Source organism: Podarcis cretensis (genome assembly GCF_951804945.1).
Source record: "Podarcis cretensis genome assembly, chromosome: 5".
In the NCBI taxonomy this organism is placed as follows: domain Eukaryota; kingdom Metazoa; phylum Chordata; class Lepidosauria; order Squamata; family Lacertidae; genus Podarcis; species Podarcis cretensis.
This window is the reverse complement of record NC_137174.1, coordinates 59,831,778-59,852,620: the sequence shown is the minus strand read 5'-3', so window position 1 is coordinate 59,852,620 and position 20,843 is coordinate 59,831,778. Positions and strand designations below refer to the sequence as shown.

The window sequence follows — 20,843 nt, the reverse complement described above, 5'->3', positions numbered from 1 at the left end:
TGATGGGCATAGAGCAAAGAGGACCTCAGCATCAGACTTTTATTAAAGGTTCTATATATACTAATAGTGGACTCCTAATCCAAGTGTGGGTGTTTGTTTAGCAAAAAAGATACCATCCATGTGCCAAGAGGCTCTGAGAAACTCCAAGCATTGAATGAAATACTAAAAAGTCTTCAGAAACAAAAACTGTTAAAATGGGCAGGCGAAACCAACAACAGCCAAATGAGGACCGAGCATACTTGGTGACCGTACAGTGCTGCTATTTTGTTACAAGGTGGGGATTAAAAGTGTAAAGTGGGAAAGAGGGAAGGTGGAATGGGGTACCATGGATTTGGGGCATGGCTGGCTACTTGGAACCCTGAATCGGGCACAATGTTTTGCTGCAGGTCCCACTTGTGAAAGAATCTAAAGTATGCTTCCATTTCATCAAATATTGGTTTTCTAGGCTGAAAAGAGTGACAAACAGTATAAAGCTGTGCCTTTCTACATTGCCATTTCCTCCTTCAGATGGAAACCAATCTGTTTAAAAATTAAGTCACATGGTCACATTCTCATTAAAATGCTAAGCAAAAATATTCTTCAATCTCTGAGAGATCCCTATTTGCAAAGGGATGGTTTGGTACCAAAAACATTGTATAAGATAGTGGATATATCAGCCTAGTGTAGTATATAATTATACCAATAGATATCAGAGGTTAATTATTTCTTTAAACGCTTGACTGGAAACCCTTCTCATCTCAGCTGCCTGCCTGCGTTGGCATTCAGCAAGGGGAAAATACTCTGCAGTGCTCTGAGCACAGTTCCTTGATTTGGTTTAAAGTCTTGCGTCACTTTTCCAATATCATACTTGAGCTCAAAGTGCACCATAACATTTTAAAAGTAAAATATGTCAATCTATATCCACACCAGCATAATACCCAAACACTATAGATGAAACCTGCAAAAACAGTAAACAATTCAATACACAATATAGTTCCATATGCTTAAGTTCCTCTGGGGGCTTTTATTTAGAAGGCAGGGTATAAATAAAATAATTCTAAACTTAATGTATCAGAAAAAATATATATTATTTGTATTACATTTATATCTCACTTGGTATGCAGGATTCTCCTCTCCATTTTATCCTCAAAACAACCCTGTGAGGTAGGTCAGGCTGAGAGATTGTGACTTATCCCAGGTCACCCAGCAAGCTTCATGGCTGAATAGGGATTTGTCTCCCAGGTCCTAGCCCAAGACACCAATAAGTAAGCCTGACCGATGACAGTGGTTTACCCCTGAGTAAACATGCATAGAATTTCACTGCTGAGTCTGACTGACTGCTGCTCCCTGCCTGGAAATAAGAAATCTAACAACACTAAACACTGTGGCCAAGCCAAGGAAGTCTTGGTGTCTTTGTAGCTGGATTTCACGCCTATCTTTTTTTCACCGAGGGTCGTTTTGAGTCGCCTCTTGCAGCCCAGACACAGATTTAACGCCTCGGTGAGCGCCAGGTTAGCCTTCCTCATGCTTCAAGCTGATCATTGACGTTGACAAGTTCTAAGGCTGACTCTAGATCAAGACAAATAGGCAGCTCGCCTGGAGCCGCATTAGCGAGGCTTTGCTTGTCTCGTCCCTGGCTGAGGGGCTGCTTTGCGCGCTCACGTCGCAGCTCGGGCCCTCTTGCACTTACAGTTTAGTACTCCCCAAAACTCTTTCCATATGTCTCTTTGGCCAGATAAGGGCCCCTCTTCGTGCATCGGATGAAGGCAGCTGCAATTTGCAGCCCAGGAAAGCACATGTGTCCCCCAATAAACTTAACGCGCGCCTTCTCTCTTCTCCTTCCTCCTTTCCCTGCAGACCTTTGCATTTGGGGCGGTTCACTGCCCTCCCTCTTCCTCTCGGCCCCTCCTTCCTTGCAAGCTCCCCGCCCCACGCCCCTTCTCCCTGGACTGGACTGGACTGGAAGCGCCAGGCGAATGGCAAAGTCCTTCCAGGCGTCATGATGGCCGCGAGGCCCCGTCGGTGGCTGCGCGCTGCTGCTGCTGCTGCTGCTGCTCTCCTGCGGATCCCGGGGGGCTGCAGAGGGTGCCACGTCGGGGCTGCTGCCTCCCTGAAGCGGGAGTACGACGCCGTCGTGATAGGGGCAGGTGGGTGGCTCTGGCAGAAAAAGCAAGGGCCCGGCGTCCAGGCGGGAAACATAAAAGTGGGGGTCACTCCGTGCCCCACCCCCGAACAAGATGCCCAGGGCGGTCTAGCAGGGGGGCCCGTGAATGCTTCCCACGAGGAAGGGGAAAGCCAACTTTCCTGCAGGAGAAGAATTGCGAGTAAGTGGGCAAAGAATGGTCTTAGGCTGGAAAAGAGCAGAAGGTTGGTTTTGAAAGAGGATTGGCCAAATATAGGGAGGAAAAGCATCTAGCTGTGATGGCTATGCTCATCCTCCACAGTCGAGGCAGTCTGCTGGATGGGCCACTGACCTGATGCCTCAGGTTCTTTCTATCTATCTATCTATCTATCTATCATCTATCTTGCCTTTATATCCCACCTTTTTCTCCAAGGAGCTCAAGGTGGCATACATGGTTCTCCCCATCCACAACAACCCTGTGAGGTAGGATAGGCCAAGAGGCAGTGACCGACCCAAGGCGAGCTTCATGGCCAAGTGGGGATTTCAACCTTGGTGTCTTAGGTCTGGCTCCAGCAGGACATACTGGCTTACTGGTTTGGTGGTGCTATGCAAAGGGAGGACGCTTTAAACTGGAGGAAGGGTGGCTGGGATTGCCCATTTATTTAAGAGAAAGCTCCAGTGAACTCAGCAGGGTTGACTTCTGAGTAAACATGCTTCACTTCAGACTGTGGGACACAGTTTTGGAAAAGAACAACTTTAAAGAAGCCTTTTTAAAAAAAGAAGTGCATTGTGGCCAAGTAAATTTTGGGGGGAGGAGGTGGCACAAATCAAAGCTTCTCATCTTGTCTCTTTGCAGGACACAATGGACTGGTGGCTGTGAGTACTGAGAACTCCTGAGGGGACATGGCGTCGGGCCTTTTGGCCCTCTGGGAAGAGATTGGCTCGGAGGGAGGGGGCTGCTGGTCCCTACCTGGCTTGTCATCTGGAGAAGACCATCTTCTTGCCTGGTGATTGTTAAGCTCAGCAAAAGGCATGGGGTAAGCAGCTGGGACTTATTCATGGCTAAGGGGATGCTCCTTGCATCTTCAGGCTGCCTACCTGCAGAAAGGTGGTTTGAAGACAGCTGTGCTGGAGAGAAGACACCTTGTGGGAGGTGCAGCAGTCACCGAGGAGATTATCCCAGGTAAGAGCTGTGCTTCCAGGTTGCTGCCCTCCTGCTTCTCCAGGCAGCATCCGATCGCTGCTCCTCAGTGCACCTGACATGTCCTGTTCTACAGGGTTTCGCTTCTCCAGAGCCTCCTACCTGCTCAGTCTGTTGAGACCCCAGATTTACTCAGAGCTGGAGTTAAAGGTATGGGCTGTTTGCTTGTGCTGGTGGGGCAGGGTGAGCAATGACAGTGGGAATTGCTGGGGTCCTGCATGGTTTTTGGCCATTTTTGCTTGTCATTTTTGGGGCACCCCTGAAGCTAAACCCTTGCCAAATTCTCTTCCCTTCCTTCCAAAAATAAAAAGTTCTGATTTGCTGAACAGACCTTGTATGTTCCCAATTATCCAAAGTTACCATGTAACAAAGACCAGGGCAGTCTCTTTTCACTCTGCTTTTCCCCACTTTTTAATCTTTAGCCAGCAATTTCAATCCAGGAAGTCAGTCATAGTTCTACCATAGGCCCAGGGGCGTAGGAAAGGGAGGGGAGGCAGTCTGCTCCAGGTGCCATCATGGAGGGGGATGACAAATTATCAAGGGACAATTACTGCCCTACTAGCGTGGTTCATAAAAAACTTTTTTTTTAAAAAAATGCCTGCTCTGAAGGTCTTATTTTACTACACTAGGGATTAGTGTAGATTACTACATGCAGGAAATTAGTGAAATTTCATGTATATCAGTTAATATCTTGACCCTTCTCCATGAAAATAGCTGTTTACTTGGCCATTTTCCTATATCGTGAAGGCTGAAATTTCAATTCACTGCAGCCATCCTACTGCCCTACCCTCCGCTGGGCTTCCTGGGTCCTGGAAAGTCGGCCTATGTGAAGAAAATGAGACTAGGCTGAGTATATTAGGCCTTGCCTTCGCCTCGCCCCCTTGCACGCAGCCAATTTTTCTTGATTTTACTGCTGTGGGTTTTTTTGTTTTTTGTTTTTTTTGGTAAACCACTTTGCAGGTTTTTAAAAATAAATTTTATTAAATAAATAAACAATAAATATAAATAAAATAACACAAGCCAAAACACAATCCATCCTGTAGATTTAAGTATCTGTCCATAGTCGCCTACTTGTTATCAGAGGCCCAGAATCTGCATTCCTTTGTAAGAAAACAAAACAAAACAACACAATGGGGGGGGGACACAAGAAATTTTCTGCACCGGGTACCACCTGACCTTCCTACTCCTCTGCATAGGCCCAGCCCTGTAGAATCCTATGCCAGAGGCCTCTAAACTCATACTGAAAATTATTCTATTCTACTAGGATTCTGTGGACAATTAAAAATACATCTTTCCATAATAATTAATTCAATGATCTCTGGTTTTAAATTTTGTACGTGTTGTTATATATCAATACTGTGGCAAACCACTTTGATATTTTAATGATCTTTTAATATTTTTTTAAAAATATTTTTTAAAATAATTTTTAAAAAGTATAAACAAACAACAACAAAAACAATTCCAAATCCAAATATTGAGCTTACTCTGAACCAGTGTTTCCCAACCTTGTGCCTCCAGCTGTTTTTGGACTACAATTCCCATCATCCCTTGCCACTGGTCTTGCTAGTCAGGGATGATGGGAGTTGTAGCTCAAAAACAGCTGGAGGCACAAGGTTGGGAAACACTGCTCTGAACCTCCTGACTTTCCCCCAACCCCTCCATGGGTCCTAATGATCATATTTACAGCTGCATATCAGTATTTATCCAAAAAAAAATCCTTCTAAATTATCCATATTTTCTGTTACTTTACAAGTGTGATTAAAATCCTGCTAATGTTTTAACTTGCTTACAGTGGTCTTGTAAATAAATTATAAACTTTTCCCATTGTTTATTAAAGGTCTTTTCTTCTTGATTTCTGAGCTTCCCAGTTAATTTTGCCATTTCGGCATAGTCCGTCAACTTGGTTTGCTATTCCTCTTTGGTCGGCGTTGTCTCTTACATCTTTTAATAAATTAATATGCTTGGATGACTAAGCTACCAGGTTCATACACATTCTGACTGGAGGACCCCTGACACCCAAGTTGTACAGTCTGAAATAGTCATTCTCCATCCCTCAGTCTTGGTATCCCATTTGTCATTGAGGTAGATAAATACTTATAATCTAAAGGCTGTCAGTTACTAGGTTTAGGCTGAGAAGGTGAGGTTTTTATTCATTTAGGTTGAGAGATGACATGTGGTACAAGCCTATCCATGTTTGTTCAGAAGTGAGTCCCACTACATTCAGGGCTCGCTTCTAGTTAGGTAGGTGCATGTGGGACTGCAGCCTTAATTGGCTGATGACACAGTGCATAAAATTCTGAATGATATGACCAATGGGCACAAATTCTAAGGCCAGTGTTCACAACTTGGTCTTGGTTGAGGCCCGTGGACCTGTGACAGTGAAGCCTCTCCTAAAATCCAAGGACCCAGCGGTTTATATCTGTATCTGCCTCACCTCATGTGTTCTGTGTCCAGGCCTAGAGCCCATGCTGCCTTCTGTCTTCCAGAGACATGGTTTAAAAGTGCTTCCACGTGACCCTTATTCCTACACACCACTGCTGGAGGATGCTCGGGCCGGAAAAGCCCCCCGCTCACTGCTGCTGGGGAACAACATGGCTGACACACAGAGCCAGATTGCTCAGTTCTCTGTAAAGGATGCCCAGGTATTGTGGGGAAAACTTCCTCAGGTATGGAGGGGTGAGAAACAGGCCCAGCCCAAGACATTTTGTTGCTGGAGGGGGGAATGGTCAAACACAGCCTCCTGCCCAGCCAAGTAATTTTGGCCCCTGCAGGGAAATCGCCCAAAGCATCCCTCTGGCAGTAAAAAATACAATAGTAATAATCATAGAAGCGGCTTGCTGGGTGGGCCAAAATCAATGTGCTAGCTTCCCAGCAGGTGAGTTGCTGTCGCTTACCAAGATGGGGAGTGGGGAGGCAGCAGGGAACTCAGCACGTTGCAAACACACTGGCAGGAGTGTTGGATTGGCTTCGCCATTGTGTGTGCACCATCCTCCCTGCAGCTTCTTGTAACCCACCTGCCGGGAGACTATTCTAGCATCTCCACCCCACTTGGTGAGTTGCTTCTGAATATTAAAGTAAATAATTTGCTTTCATGACAGCTAAAATCAGCTGCCTTAGGTAGCTTCCTCATTCTGCCTAATGGTAGCATCGGCCTAGGCAAAAGTGTTGAATGAGTCAGGGCCACAGGCACAGGAAACTGGGCCCAAAGACCTGCAGGGACTGACTGGGCCCCAAACACTCACGACTGGCCTGTGAGAAAACATTCCCTTGGCAAATGGAAGTTGTTGTCTTGGGAGAATCTCTGCTTGACATGGCTGATAGAACAGCACACAGCAGTTTTCTTTTTCCTTTGTAGGCCTTTCCCAAGTATGAGGCGTTCATGAACCGCTTGGTGTCAGCCATAGACCCTCTTCTTGATACCTGCCCTTTGGACGTGGCTGGTTTCAGCCAGGGCTCCCTTCTTCAGAAGCTCAGAGCCTTACAAGGCTTACGGGCCCTGATCCGTGCAGGTAAAGGATGGAGGGGCTAGACCAACATTCTTGGGTTCAGGGTGGCCTTAAATCAAGAATGTGTGCCCACTGGATTTCCCCTCATGGGCCATTTTGTGTGTGTATGCGTGTACAACTGAACCTCTGACCTAACTACTTAAAATGGGGTAGCTAACCTTGTTGCTGTCAGATGCACATTTGGAAATTTAGGGAACTGTTATGGGCACCACAAAATACCCATTTCATGAAAGAGAAATTGGCAATGCGCAGCCTTCCCCTTCAAACAAATGGAAAAATTGCACTCCCCAAACAACTAAAACAACTAAATACGAGCCAAAACAGAAGCCCCCCCAAAAGGGTATCCGATGAAAGCAACACTCAGTTGTTAAAAAATAAAAATTGGGAGGAGCAGGGAGATTGGCGGGCATCAGGGGGTGTCTGTAGCTCCTGTGGTGCTTGTGAGTGCCACATTGGAGACCCCAGATGTTGACGGTGTGTCAGAACCTCTATATGTGTTACCTTATGCTGGTGATGCGGCAACCTGTGGGCCCATAATCCCTGACCATTGGTCATGGTGCCTGGGCCTGATGGGAATTAGAGTTCAACGGTGTCTGAAGTTTAGCAGGTTTCTCAACCCTACCCTTCATTTATCTCTCTACCAGCCCTTTGTTGCTCTAAACACAGGTTGTTTACAACCGGAACAACCCCCCAGGCAGTGTGCTTGGAGGGGCAATAGTGGCAGAGGGCTACTGTTACTGTGGGTGAGGGCTTCTCAGAGATATCTGGTTGTCCACTGTGACAAAGGTGATGCTGAATTTGATAGACCATTTGTTCCAGCAAGGCTCATTCTTTGACTTGGCTCAGCTGCTTGCCTGACCAGCGGGAGAAGCAATGCTCACCTGGTTAAACTTTTTGTTAGGGACTGACAGAAGTTCAGGGATGCTTTTTAACCTCTGGCTCTGTATTTGAACTACACCGGACCCCTGTTTTCCTTTTTGCCAGGCTTTACTCTGGGGAAACAGCTTCCGCAATATTATCAGGTTCTGACGGCCCCCATTTCCAAGGTAAAAACCACTTCATGACCCAGTCAGAATCCCTCCTTCTCATCAGAATGGTTTCTGCTCCTTCTATAATCAATCGGCAGGTTCCTTTAGATGTTGCATACTGAGCCTGTTCCTCTTTCACCTTGTTGCAGATCTTGGATTTGTGGTTTGAGTCAGAGCCCCTGAAAGCAACACTGGCAACAGATGCGGTGATAGGTGCCATGGCTGGTCCCCACACACCAGGCAGTGGGTAAGGTTCTCTTCAGGTGCACACAGCCTTTGGTTTTTGCCCATCCTGCCTCTGTGCACACCCTTCCCACTCCCCGTTTCAGGTCTGGCCCTGGCCTCTGTTGCTTATGTGAATACCCAGAGCAGAAGTGGGGAACCTGGGGCTCTCCAGATGTTGTTGGACTCCAGCTCCCATCAGTTCCAACTGGTGTGGTCAGAGGTCGGGGATGAAGGGAGCTGTGGTCCAGCCACATCTGAAGAGCCTCAGGTTCCCCATCCCTTGTCCATCAGAGCCATCAGAGGTCTGCAGATGAGCAGTGCTCAACACAAGCAGAGATGAGTTATTCCTTACTTAAGAACTTCGTGGGCCAGGTTCAACTACCTAGTTGCACTAGCAGAAGGTAGCACAATGAGTCCCGCCAGCACAATGGGACTCCCCACCTTCCCAGTGCTGTTGTGCCCAGGTCCTGATTGTAGGATTCCCAAAGGCATTGGGGATGCTGGACTAGATGGGCCAGTGGTCTGGTCTAGCCTAGCAGAGAGCCAGTGTGGTGTAGTGGTTAAGAGCGGTAGACTTGTAATCTGGTGAGCCAGGTTCGCGTCTCTGCTCCTCCACATGCAGCTGCTGGGTGACCTTGGGCCAGTCACACTTCTTTGAAGTCTCTCAGTCCCACTCACCTCACAGAGTGGGGAGAATGTTAGCTGCTTTGAGACTCCTTCGGGTAGTGATAAAGCAGGATATCAAATCCAAACTCTTCTTCTTCTTCAGGTGCTTCTTGCACTCTTACCTTATGTTCCTTCCCTTCTCCCCCACCTTCCCATCAGCTCTGGCTGATCAGGAGAACCACCCCCTCTCTAGGAGGAGAGAGGAGATTGTTCCATCAGACAAGCAGAAATGTTTGTGCCGACAGAGCGATCTCCTTAGCGCTGCTTTGAATTCCGCCCCAGGCTTTTATTTTTTTTGTCGTTCCTTCGGGACTGAAAATGTAGGGCATTAAATATTGTAATAAATAAAGCCATTAATGATAACAACGTGCACGAAGGGGAAAGTGCCGTGCATTGTAACAGAGCCCTGCTTAGATGAATGGAAGCAGGAGGTAAAGAAAGCTGAGATGGCGCCAAGCCTGCCAAGCGCTCCTGGCCAGCTTCTGCTGGGGAGATGCTGCATCTTTTGCCATGCTCTGGGAGCTCTGAGCCCTGCCTGTGGCAACCCCTAACTCTTGGTCTTTCTCGTAGGTATGTGCTGCTGCACCATGTGATGGGTGAGCTGGAGGGGCGCCAGGGGGCCTGGGGCTATGTGGCTGGGGGCATGGGAGCGCTTTCCCAGGCCCTGGCCAATACTGCAACTGCACTCGGGGCTGAGATCTTCACGGAGAAGGTGGGTGGATCCAGTGAAGGGCAAGCAGTGCAGTGCGAGGGATACTGACATAATGGGATGGCACAGGGGAAAGAAGTTATCCTGGCACAATTCCTAGAGGGGTAGCTGTGTTCATCTGTGTGGCAGCAAAAACAACCGAGAGTCTTGTGTCACCTTAAAGATGAACAAGTTTGGCAAAGGCTTTATCTGATGCACAAAGCCTAATCCTCAGTCGCTGCGACATACATATTTACAAATGAAGGCAAGAGCCTTGAAAGCAGCGAGGCCAGAGGGAAATTAAAAGCGGAAAAAGTGCAGGCAGAAGCAATGCAATTATAGCCAGAATGCACACAGAGTCAGTGCAGTGCCCGTTTGCAACTGCAGTGAGAGGTGACAAAAATCGGCAAAGCTGAGTTAATTAATGTCTGTAGCGGGACAGGAAATCATTGTCTCTATTCAGACCCAAATGGATAGAGGCGAACCTCTCCGTGAATTGTGCTTCAGCAGACTCTGGTCCACAAAACACCCTGGTGATTATCCTGGAGCAGTGAATGCAATCGCTTGGTGCCAATGGGATGCCACATTTGGCATGCAGCAGAAGACAAAGGCAAAATGACACCCTCCAAAATGACAGTGATGTTGGCATCCCTGGAGATTTTGGTGGGGAGGATAAGAAGCTGAAGCCGGGGTCCTTCCTACCCCTGCTGGTATCTTGTTGATATGGGGCAGGTGGGAATTAGCTTTCTCCAGGGACGCATTTATACTCTCGTTTACTTCTCCCTCTTCTCAACCTGCAGGCTGTTGCCCAGATTCTTCTGAGCTCAGATGGGAAGGCACAAGGTGTTTGCCTCCAGGACGGAACAGAAGTGAAGAGCCGCCTGGTCCTGTCGAATGCATCTCCGCAGCTCACCTTTCTGGAATTGACTCCTCAGGTGAGTCCTCCTCCTTGGCATAGCATGGGAAGCCTTGGGGGGATTCTCCAGACTTTTCCACTAGCCTTGCTTTTTCCTATCAAGCAGCAGGATGCCCAGAGCTTGCAAAGGATGTAAGTTGGTCTGTTTGCACTCTGGTCCTTGAGGGACAATACCAGTTTATTACAGATACCCTGGAAGAGTGGGGAGCAGAGGCACCCACTTTAAGGCTGAGCCCTCACCTAGGAATGATCGAGCAAAATATCCTGCTGTTCTGGTCCAGGCTAACTGAGAAAGCCCAGTTTATACAACTCAGTAGACAGTTGCACCGTCTGGCTTTCTGTACCTGCAAGCCAGAGTGTTGCTGTGAAAGGAGGAACTGAGCTGACCAGAGACTGAATGCGTGCAGAGAGAGGGAAGGAGAGCTGAGGATGAAAGTGAAGAAGCTGAGTCCCAAACAGTGTGCTTCTGGTTTCCCCTATTCTTCCATAATATCAATGAACTATGTGTTTTCAGTACAGCTGGGAAACCCTCTCAAATTTAATGTTTAATCTAATATTGGACCACTTTGAGCCACCCTACCTTAAAAACACTTCAGGGCTCTCTGGTCTGCTGTGTTCGGGGGGGGGTAATGTCTTCATAGGTAGATTATTTTTATTAGCTTTTAATGTTTGATGTTTTGGTGTGTTCCTTTATACTTCATTGGAAGCCGCCCATAGTGGCTGGGGCAACCCAGTCAGATGGGTGGGGTGCAATTATTATTATTGGTGGACTTGTAAAAGGGTAAAAAAGTATTGGAAAATGATAAATAATGAATTGGAAAAAATGTTCACAAGTACTTTTCCAAAAAAAAACCCCAGTATCTTTTCTGTTGGGGATAATTCAGACTGAAATTCCCAGGTGAAAAAAGAGGTTATTTATGTATGCCACTACTGTGGTCCATGTTTTGTTAGCCCCAAAATGGAAAATGAGCAAGGTCCCAACCAAAGAAGAAGGGCAACTTAAATTGACAGAATATGTGCAGCTTGCAGACTTAACATATGGAATAGGAGAACAAGAATAACATACGTTTAGAGAAGATTGGAAAGTGTTTATTTAATATATGGAAAATAACTGTGTACAGCTGAAAACGCTGGCAGCATTAAGATAAATTCAACAGTGTAGATAAGTTTTGATGGATGCAGTAATGGAATACTGAATGGTATAGTTTTTGTAAAATATGCAGGGATTTATGATATGCAGAATGAACCATGGAAAGAGAAAAAGGGAAGTCATTGATATCTTAAGGATGTAAAAATCAGTACTTTAGTACTTTAAATTGTAAAACAGAAAATTTAATTTAAAAAATTATATAATGTGTTTGTGTGTGAAATGTTGAAATATATTATTTATTGTTGTTGTTGTTGTTGTTGTTGTTATTATTAGCATTAGCATTGGAATCAGAGGCAATGAACTGGCTGCCCAGGATGCTAGGACAACAACACCCCTTTGGGGGACTGATTACCAGCTGTTAAAGTGTGTATGTGTGTGTGTGTGTGTGTGTGTGTGTGTGTGAGAGAGAGAGAGAGAGAGAGAGAGAGAGCAGTTTAACCTCCAGTTTTCTTCCAGATACCAAACTATATCCACAGGATTCTCATTCTGTGTCTGGCTCTTCTCTCTAGGAGCAACTGCCCCCAGAATTTGTCCAGAGAATCTCCCAGTTTGACTCACGCTCTCCAGTCACCAAGATCAATGGTGAGTATTGCATGGAGGCAAAGTGGGCCAGATGCTTACATGCAAAGGTTCTGCACTTCCACGGTCCTGCAAACAGCAGGCAGGAGAAGAGTCACCCTGTGGATGAAGAATTTTACACGCGGAAGAGAGCGGAAGTCTTTCAATGTCTTGCCCAAGGGCAGTAGATGCAAACGTGGACCTTGTGATCAAGTGAGGCCAGCAGCACCATGTGTGGCCAGCAGAGGGAGCAGTAACACTACTAATGGGTGGTTTTTCAAGAAGGTTTCAAGGAGCAGGTTCATTCATTTGTATGCCTCTTCCCTCTGCCCGCCACCCGCCCAAAATCATGCTCAAAGCGGATAATAGCAAAGAAAACAGGAATGCATTTCAAGCAAACACTACAAAAACAATTTCATCACAATAGCAAAACAAGAGCAAATGTAATAACATTTTTTAAAAAATGTGTTTTGATACAATAAATATAACAAGATTGCTTAAACAACATGCAACATTCAATAGCAAACATACCAAGGGGGCATCAGTTTCACCTTAGTCCTAGAAACACCCCTTTCCCTGACGTTGCTCAGGGTCCGTCCCCCCGCAGCATTCGCAAGGCTTCCAAGGGCAAGAAGGGTGGTGGTGACTGGAAACATAATGATGTGGTCTAAGTCTTCCCAATAAAATGCCCCGGCCGGCTGCTGGGAGAATAGAGGGAAGAATTAGGGAAGCAAGACTCCAGGGCTCCCATTTTCTCTTCCATAAGAGCCCTGGGTTCACCCTACTCTCCCCTCTCCATGAATATTTATGCAACTTTCTCCTAAAACCTCTTAATAATCAAATAAGTGGTTGGTAGCCATTTTTTCCTTCCCTGCCCCCTGCCCTGCTGTTTCCTTGCTGATAGTGTGTTGGTGGCAGAGGGACATGTATCCAGTCAGGACGGAGGGACTGGATGTTCCCCTTCTCACAGATGACTGGCCTGCCTGCTCTTTCCAGCTTTCCTGAAGACACTGTTAATAAATCCAAATACCACTTGGCTATAAAATAACAATGAGTTCATGCAGCTGCACCCGGACGCACTCTAATAAATTAGGTGCAATGTGCTAAAAAGTGCACCTCCCTCTTGCACCAAAAGGCAAGCCACTCTGACACCACAGAGGGTGTCTGTGCTTTATTTGGAAATGGGGACATTGCTTTTAGAACTTGGAAGCAGGTCCACCAGACAATTGCGCATGGAGGCAGAGCAGGGGTGGGGAATTGCAGGCCCTCAAGTGTCCTTGGGACTCTTCCCAGAATGCACCCTCAGCCTTACTTTACATCCTTCTTGTTTTTGCCCAGCTGGAATGAAGGTCATGAGTGGCTGGGATCTCACTGGCACTGCACCTTGCAGAGTCCCAGGTGGCCTGAAAGCAAAGTAGTAGTAGTAGTAGTAGTAGTAGTAGTAGTAATAATAATAATAATTAATAATAATAATTTGTTTATACCCCGCCCATCTGGCTGGGTTTTCCCAGCCACTCTGGGCAGCTCCCAACAGAATATTAAAAACACAATAAAAGATCAAACATTTAAAATTCCCCTAAACATGGCTGCTTTCAGATGTCTTCTAAAAGTCAGATAGTTGTTTATTTCCTTGACATCGGATGGGAGGGCGTTCCACAGGGCGGGGGCCACTACTGAGAATTCTTGCAGTGAGGGAACCCCCAGAAGGCCCTCAGAGCTGGTCCGGGCTGAACGATGGGGTTGGAGACACTCCTTCAGGTATACTGGGCCAAGACCGTTTAGGGCTTTGAAAGTCAGCACCAACACTTTGAATTGTGCTCGGAAATGTCCTGGGAGCCATTGTAGGTCTTTCAAGTCCGGTGTTATGTGGTCTCGGCGGCCACTCTCAGTCACTAATCTAGCTGCCATATTCTGGATTAATTGTAGTTTCCAGGTCACCTTCAAAGGTAGCCCCACGCAGAGCACATTGCAGTAGTCCAAGTATTGAAAATGAGGGGGAAGAGGTGGGACTTGTGGGGCTTAGCACAAAAGACTTGGGCCTTGGGCCCCGTTTGCTCCTCCCCTGACATCCCCCCTGTCCAGCCTCACCCTCCGCTCCTTCTATCCACAGTGGCTGTGGATCGGTTGCCTGATTTCCGAGCGGCCCCCAATGCCAGGGATGGCTGCCCCTTGCCCCATCACCAGTGCTCCATCCACCTCAACTGTGAAGACATACAGCTCTTGCACCAGGCCTTTGAGGACGCCTGCCAGGGGAGACCGTCGAGCAGGTATGGGTGGGAATGCTAATCCCCGCAAGGACTGACTGGCACAGGTGGGCAGGATGGGGAATCCTTTAGCTAAAATTGGCCCCATCCTAGCCAAGGAACAAGAACAGCTAAGGGAAAGAGTGTGCTTAAAACTGAGTTACAAGGGGCTCTTGTCTCGTGTCAAACAGACCTTGGTTGCTGCTTTCTTGCATCTGTAAAGCCCTGCCAGGCAAGTCCCCTGAGTGACCCAGGGCCTCATGTCCTGTTTCCTAACACTGCGCTTGTTTGTGAATCAGAAGAGCCCAGATTTGTCTCCCTCGTTGTTGCCAAAGCTCAAGCGGAGATCAGCTGTAAGAAGGGAGAGAAAATATAAAAATTGCAGAGGAGAGCTGACCGCTGCAGAAACCCACATTGCTCACAGCAGCCTCGTTTTGGCATAGTTCCTAGTCTCAAGACCTTACCATGATACGATCCTGGTCTAATGAGATAAAACTCCTCTTCTCGAAAAACAAATGGATATTGTCAAGTTCTTCTCCAGCATATTTATAATCCTGTGTGTGCTTTGGGAAGCACTGTTTCCTACACACACAATTAGCTGTTTTAGACGCTGGAGTGTCTGCCAGCCATCTGCCCCAGGGACGAGTGCAGGGCAGACACTTTCATTTAGATGCACCTCCTGCACCGCCGGCTTTTGGCAACCGTTCTGCTCTGCCTTCCATTGCAAACTCCCTGAAACAGCAAAAGGCTCTGCTAGGTGTCTGCACCACCACCCTGTGTCGCTCTGGTTATTATCATTTGTTCAGCCCTTTAAGAGCAGAATATAAATTACATTCCCTCTTGCAGTTCACCTTGGAGTTCAACCTCTTATAGTGTCCATTGTACAGAAAACAAATAAACATGCGTGCATGCTCAGTTCCACTGAGCTTAATTTTACTTACTCCTAGACATATGTGCATAGAATTGCATCCTTGGGCTTTAAGCATCGTGTTCTTAACAACATGTTAGATTAAGCTGGAAAATGGAAAGCTGCATCTTTCAGATTCAATACTCTCAAGCCCTGGGCCACGTCTGTCACAAATACAGTAAGTGATTCCCTCCTCAACGTTTACTGTATTAGTTTATGGGAATAACCATTGCTCAAAAACTTTTTTTATTTTTGCAAGATCAGCACCAAGCAAGTAGGAAGTATGCAGCATTGTCCTGCATTGTTATCACTCTACATACTATGGGTCTTTTCATTGAGTTATTCCCAGGCTTGTGGCCATCTTCTCTTCTAATTATGTGTCCCCCTTACATCCCCTTCTACTGCAGCAGTGATGGTGGCCCTCCAGAAATTGCTGGACTCCAACTCCCATCATCTCCAGCCAGCATGGCTATTAGTCAGGGTTGGTGGGAGAGTCCAGCCACATCCACAACATCCCACCCTGCATTTTGCGATACCTGCAGGTCTACAGCCAGAGTAGAGTCACTGCTGGAAGCTTTGCTGGTGCTAGATGGAAAGTTCAGTAGGGCTGAAGCAGCTGCACTGAGGTCCTTCTGGACTTGACCCCAAGGGTTCCTGCTTGGCCTCTCTCTGCCGTTCCAGGCCCATGATTGAACTGTGCATCCCGTCTGCCCTGGACCCCACACTGGCTCCGCCGGGCTGCCACGTGGTCTCTCTCTTCACTCAGTACACCCCCTACACACTGGCCGGAGGGAAGCAATGGGACGACCGTGAGCGTGAGGACTATGCTGACCAAGGTACAGCCATTGTACGGAGGACTGGCAGGAGCAATGGTGGTTTTGCGCTGTCTCTCAAGAAAGGGGAGAATTTTCCATTCTTGGGAAGGCTTACCACCACCCCAAACCTTACTCCTTTGTGCCATGTCTCCCATTTGCACACCCTTCTACCCTATCCTTCGCACCCCTTCTCTTTGGGGAGAGAACCCTCCTGCTTAAAACTGTGTAGCACAATCTTCTCTGGGTCTAGATGTTGCCCACTGGTCTTCCATGAGTCTCAGGGGTGGCTGGAGACCAATGCCCAGGGTCAGCTGAGAAGGGATTTCTCCATGGTGCCTAAGTGTGATTGTCTAGTCTTAGTGACTCTTGGGTGCTGAAATTCCAGTTGAATCCCTGTCAGAATACCAGGTGTTTTTTGGGGGTGTGTGGATCCTGGGTGACTAATACTTAGCCTTCCTTGAGGCAACTCTCAGTCTTTCCCATGTGGCATCTCTTCCCCTTGTAGTCTTTGATTGTGTTGAAGCCTACGCCCCTGGGTTCAAGGCCTCTGTCATCGGCAGGGATGTCCTGACGCCTCCAGACCTTGAGCAGATCTTTGGCCTACCTGGTGGGGTATGTATTGGCTGAGAATCTCTGCCCATAGACTCTCCTGCCCAGTTTCGCCTTGCCATGCCCTTCCAGGCCAACCTCCCCAAACTGACTGATACGGCTTAGATGTTGCAGATGAGTTTTAACACCCACACAGACTTCTGCCCCAGCTGCCTCCCATCTCCCAGCCTCCACTTCTCGCCTCCCTTTGTACTGGGAAGCAGAGACAGGGCGCTGCTGCTTCCCAGCTACCTTGTCTGATGCTGCCTCTGGTTTTCAGAACATATTCCATGGAGCGATGTCTCTGGACCAGCTGTATTTTGCCCGGCCAGTGCCTTCCTATTCCAGCTACCGATCTCCAGTGGAAGGCCTCTACCTCTGTGGAAGTGGCGCCCATCCTGGTACGTATCTGGCAGGAGCAGTGCAAGGCCAGACAAGGCATATCTGTGCTGCTGCAACAACGAGGGAGAGAGCCTGGTCTCAGTGGGAAGGGGATGGCCAGGGAGGAGGGTGGGGCGTCTGGTTACGTTCCTGGTCTACATTTTCCTAAAAGCCCACTGGATGCCGCATTGCTATGGAGTGAGTTTGCCATGCTCCTCTAAGGTGTCTCTAGAACTGGGTCTCAGGCTGTGCCTCTGGGGAGAGGAGCAGAAGGCCTTCTTTGCCCAAGGCCAAGAGAGAGAGGGCACTCCATGGGCGCCCCACCCTGGAGTGGGTGGAAATGCTGGGTTTTTTAACTCTTAAATATCTTGCCTGTGTATGTAAGCCTGCTTGTATAATTTTTCAGTGTATTTTTTTACGTTTCAGTTTTGTCTTTTGCCCCGCCCACTTCAGCTTTTTTGCCCCGCCCACTCTTGGAATGTGACCCTCCTCAGAAGGTTGGGCTCAAAGAGGTTTCCCACCCCTGCTGCAAAGGGCAGACATTTGTGCTGACCTTTCCCCCTGTGCTGCAAATCCCAATGAAACCCCTCCTCTCCTCTCTTTTACTTCACCTCAAGGAGAAGGGTTTTTTCACTGTGACAGGAGAAAGGGTCAACACCACTGACCCTCTCCCCCATAGCTTCTATGTAAAGCAAAACAAGCAAAATTCAACATGTACCTCAAATGCAAGCACACATTTTATGCGCTGTGTCAGTGGCTTTGGCTTGGGTCTGCCTGGGATAGGTAGAGCTTTTGGTGTCTGGAAGGATAAATGGAGACATTCCCTGCCTTGTCTTCAGCCTCCTCCCTCCTGGCTTGGGACTGGATTGTGAATCTTCTCTGTGGGGCATTCTTAGGTTGGTTGAATGCTTTCTTACGATACAGCTAAGAAGGGGAAGGAAAGGAGGTGCTCTCCCTTCTCTGGGTTCTTGCTGTGAGGAATTTTAGTCCCTTCCCATTCCTGCCCTGCTAGGAGGTGAATGAACTGGGTTCAAGGATTCCCAGTGGCAAATACCCACAAGAGTTCTACCATTTGGCTTGCTGGCTTTGGACCTGGTTAAGCTGCCCACCCTAGTCTTGCAACATCTCCCTTTTCTTCCCAGGAGGAGGTGTCATGGGAGCGTCAGGGCGCAATGCGGCTAGAATGGCTCTGGAGGATTTTAAGAAGCTGTGACCTCCCCAGTAGGAACCTTGAGCTGTCCTGGCTCAGGAAAAGGGACAGATGAGAAGCCACTCTGCTGCATTCTGTCTCTGGGCCCAGTGCTAGAGAGAGATCTCCAGTCTTTTGCTCTGGGCTTGCACAGCCATGGAGCAGGAGGTGGGCACGGCTCTTGCACATAAATGGACACAAGTGTGCCACAAGCATGTTTGCAAAATGCTCTTGCTACCATTACCGCTCCCAGCTTTATAAATCAGCTAATGTGTGCTCCTCCTGAATGCTCCTATTGTACCCGAGGCTGCAGTTTCTTGCAAAGGCTCTGGTTTCTGCTTCCTTCCTCCTTGGGCTGGTTGGGAGATGCATCCTGTGCTTCCTGTTACAGGAAAAGGGGCAAAGTTTAGAGTCCTGGGTGAGGCTGGCTCCTGAGTAGAGACTGTGTATTTTAGTAGAATAGAGACCCACTGGGTTAAAACGCCCTGCAGCAGCAGCATTTCTTCTGAAAGCCCGTCTCTGCTGCCAAACCTAGGAAATAGGAGTCTGCCTTTCAGAGTCTGACCATTGGGTCCATCTAACTCAGGAGTGTCTGCACCGATTGGCTGTAGCTCTCCGGGGTTTCAGGCAGGGATGCTCTCCAAGCTCTACCTGGAGATGTCAGGGATTGAATCTGGGACCTTTTGCATGCAGGCAGATGCTCTGCCGCTGAGCTTACATCTCTTCCACCCCAACTTACAAGACAGCATCTTGGCTTCTGTTCCTTAATGTGCTAAAACACAGACATTCTGCAAATGTGGTTCCAAACACTGAACAAACTGTCCTGAGAAACAGCTTAAGATCTACACATCTCTGGAAGCTCAGCGTTTCATGCCACCCCAATCTCAGAGCGGCGCAAGATTCCAGAGTTTCCAGGGTTTGTGTTTCCTTTGGAAATGAGGCACAGCAGAGACTGTGGTGTCTTTATGATATATGGTTTATTTACACACATATACAACCTGAGCCTGTGATAGAGGGATTCACAGCATCAACACCCCAAGAAAGTCTTGTTTTTCCTCATAGCCACAGCCTTGGCATCCAGCAGAAATCAATCATTGCACTGCTTCTCTCCCTTTCCAGCTTGCCGCTTTGCTTCTAACTCACATCACTACAACTCTCTGCCCTCCACTCTACCTTTGTCCTTCTAAGTACCCACGAGTTGCACAGAACCCCTTTGCACAGAACCCCTTTCCTTTGTTCCCCATAATGGCCCATTGCCCATGCTATTGCCTCAACAGGAAGCTAGCCTGGCTTATGTTTTAACACTTGCTGGGTCCAGGGGTTAGGAGTGTTCTAGCATATAGCCTGTTCCCCACCCCCAATTCATAACACAAGAAACAAGGCCAAGTTGTTACAGTGCTGCCTTAGCTAAGGGGCAAGGAGAGTCGGCTGCTGTTCGTGTCTGTTGACCTTGTGCTCCCTATCCAAAGCCGGACATGCCTGGCTGAGCCCCAGTCCAAAAGAGCCATATTTCTCACTAGCAAAGAGCAGCTGCTTGCAAACACCTCTCTGCATTCAGACTGCAAATCCAGCTTAGGAAGTGGCCGGTAGCCAGCTGTCCTCTCTGGCAAGAGCCACTGTTGGGTTTTGTGCCCGAGGCAGCCTGAGGATCCCACGGATCAGTTGCACTGGCTTTCATCCAGTTCCATCCCATTGAAATCAATGGGGATAAATCAGCTTAAATCTAAATACTCTGCTTTAATTGGCGGATGGAACCTAGCCAAAGTGTGTTGACACAATAAGGAAAAATCAATAGCTAACTTTCCTCCCTAGCTATGATGGATTGATTTCATGTGAAGAAATGATTGTAAAATCATTGCCAACGGTACACTTAGAAAATATATGTCCAAAGATTAAAGAGTTTTTAAAAGACTGAGAACCCAATCTTCCTTTGTAATAATCTTTCTCACTTTTTTTTTGGTGGGGGTGGGGGAACTCTGCCACTGACCCCTGGGATGAGAAAGGCAGCCAAAATGCAACAGCTTTGCCGGTGAGGTTGCCAGCAGTTACAAGGTGCTGTTTTCCCAGGTATTCTTGCTGAGCACAATATCCATTCATTCCAATGCGACACAAAACTCAATTGAAATAAATGGCGGTTGTGTGCAGCAGTTGACGGACTTTCCCAAGGAGAAAAGTCTCATGCTGACAGACGACTTTGTGTTATGTAATGCTCTGCAACTGATGCCGTTTAAGTTAAGCGTCTTACACAATGAGGATGTCAGAAAGTTGCTTTGAAGAAATGGAAAGCACGTTCTATACAATAAATAAATGCCAAGAGCTATGAGCAGAGCTCTCTCCTCCCCCTCCCCCCCCGCCAGAGGGGCTCCCTAAACATTGTCAACTCCAGAATATGCTGGCTCAGTCAAAATGCAGCCCACGAAGCTTCTCTTGCTGCACCATTGCCCTGCTGATTCATAATCTGGCATCTTTCCCCTTACAACCTCTCGATTCCTTTCTTTTTAGTGTTTGCTTTTCCAGGTTATGATAGTGACTGGAGTAATAAGTGCAAGAGCAATTAATTTTGCCTAATGGCAAATTATAAGCTGATAAATTCTCTGTGCCCTGGGTCTCGACTATGTAATGCTGCCCTAGCATTGCCATATTTTGAAGAGAGAGAAAAGAGGACACATTTGCCGACTTCT

At 47.6% G+C, this 20,843-nt stretch overlaps 1 protein-coding gene and 1 long non-coding RNA gene across 3 annotated transcripts; one reads left to right on the top strand and one right to left on the bottom strand.

Moving 5' to 3' along the window:
• The first annotated feature begins 1,936 nt into the window (after nt 1-1,936).
• Nucleotides 1,937-20,080, top strand: PYROXD2 (pyridine nucleotide-disulphide oxidoreductase domain 2). 2 transcript variants are annotated; one of them, XM_079978641.1, is made up of 16 exons: nt 1,937-2,126; nt 2,958-2,977; nt 3,191-3,284; nt 3,379-3,452; nt 5,789-5,944; nt 6,658-6,811; nt 7,793-7,854; nt 7,986-8,083; nt 9,298-9,439; nt 10,216-10,350; nt 11,991-12,063; nt 14,150-14,306; nt 15,871-16,025; nt 16,510-16,616; nt 16,873-16,993; nt 18,116-20,080. In XM_079978641.1, exons 1-16 carry the CDS (start codon nt 1,979-1,981, stop codon nt 18,184-18,186), a joined length of 1,767 nt encoding a protein of 588 aa, XP_079834767.1. In that variant the 5' UTR covers nt 1,937-1,978; the 3' UTR covers nt 18,187-20,080. The 2 variants fall into 2 exon arrangements, with proteins under 2 accessions (XP_079834767.1, XP_079834768.1); XM_079978642.1 differs by lacking the exon at nt 5,789-5,944.
• Nucleotides 4,264-5,782, bottom strand: LOC307217473. Its single transcript, XR_013839606.1, has 2 exons — nt 4,926-5,782; nt 4,264-4,781 (listed from the first exon to the last, which is right to left on the bottom strand). It is a non-coding gene; the product is annotated as an uncharacterized lncRNA (long non-coding RNA).
• Nucleotides 20,081-20,843: the final 763 nt, after the last annotated feature.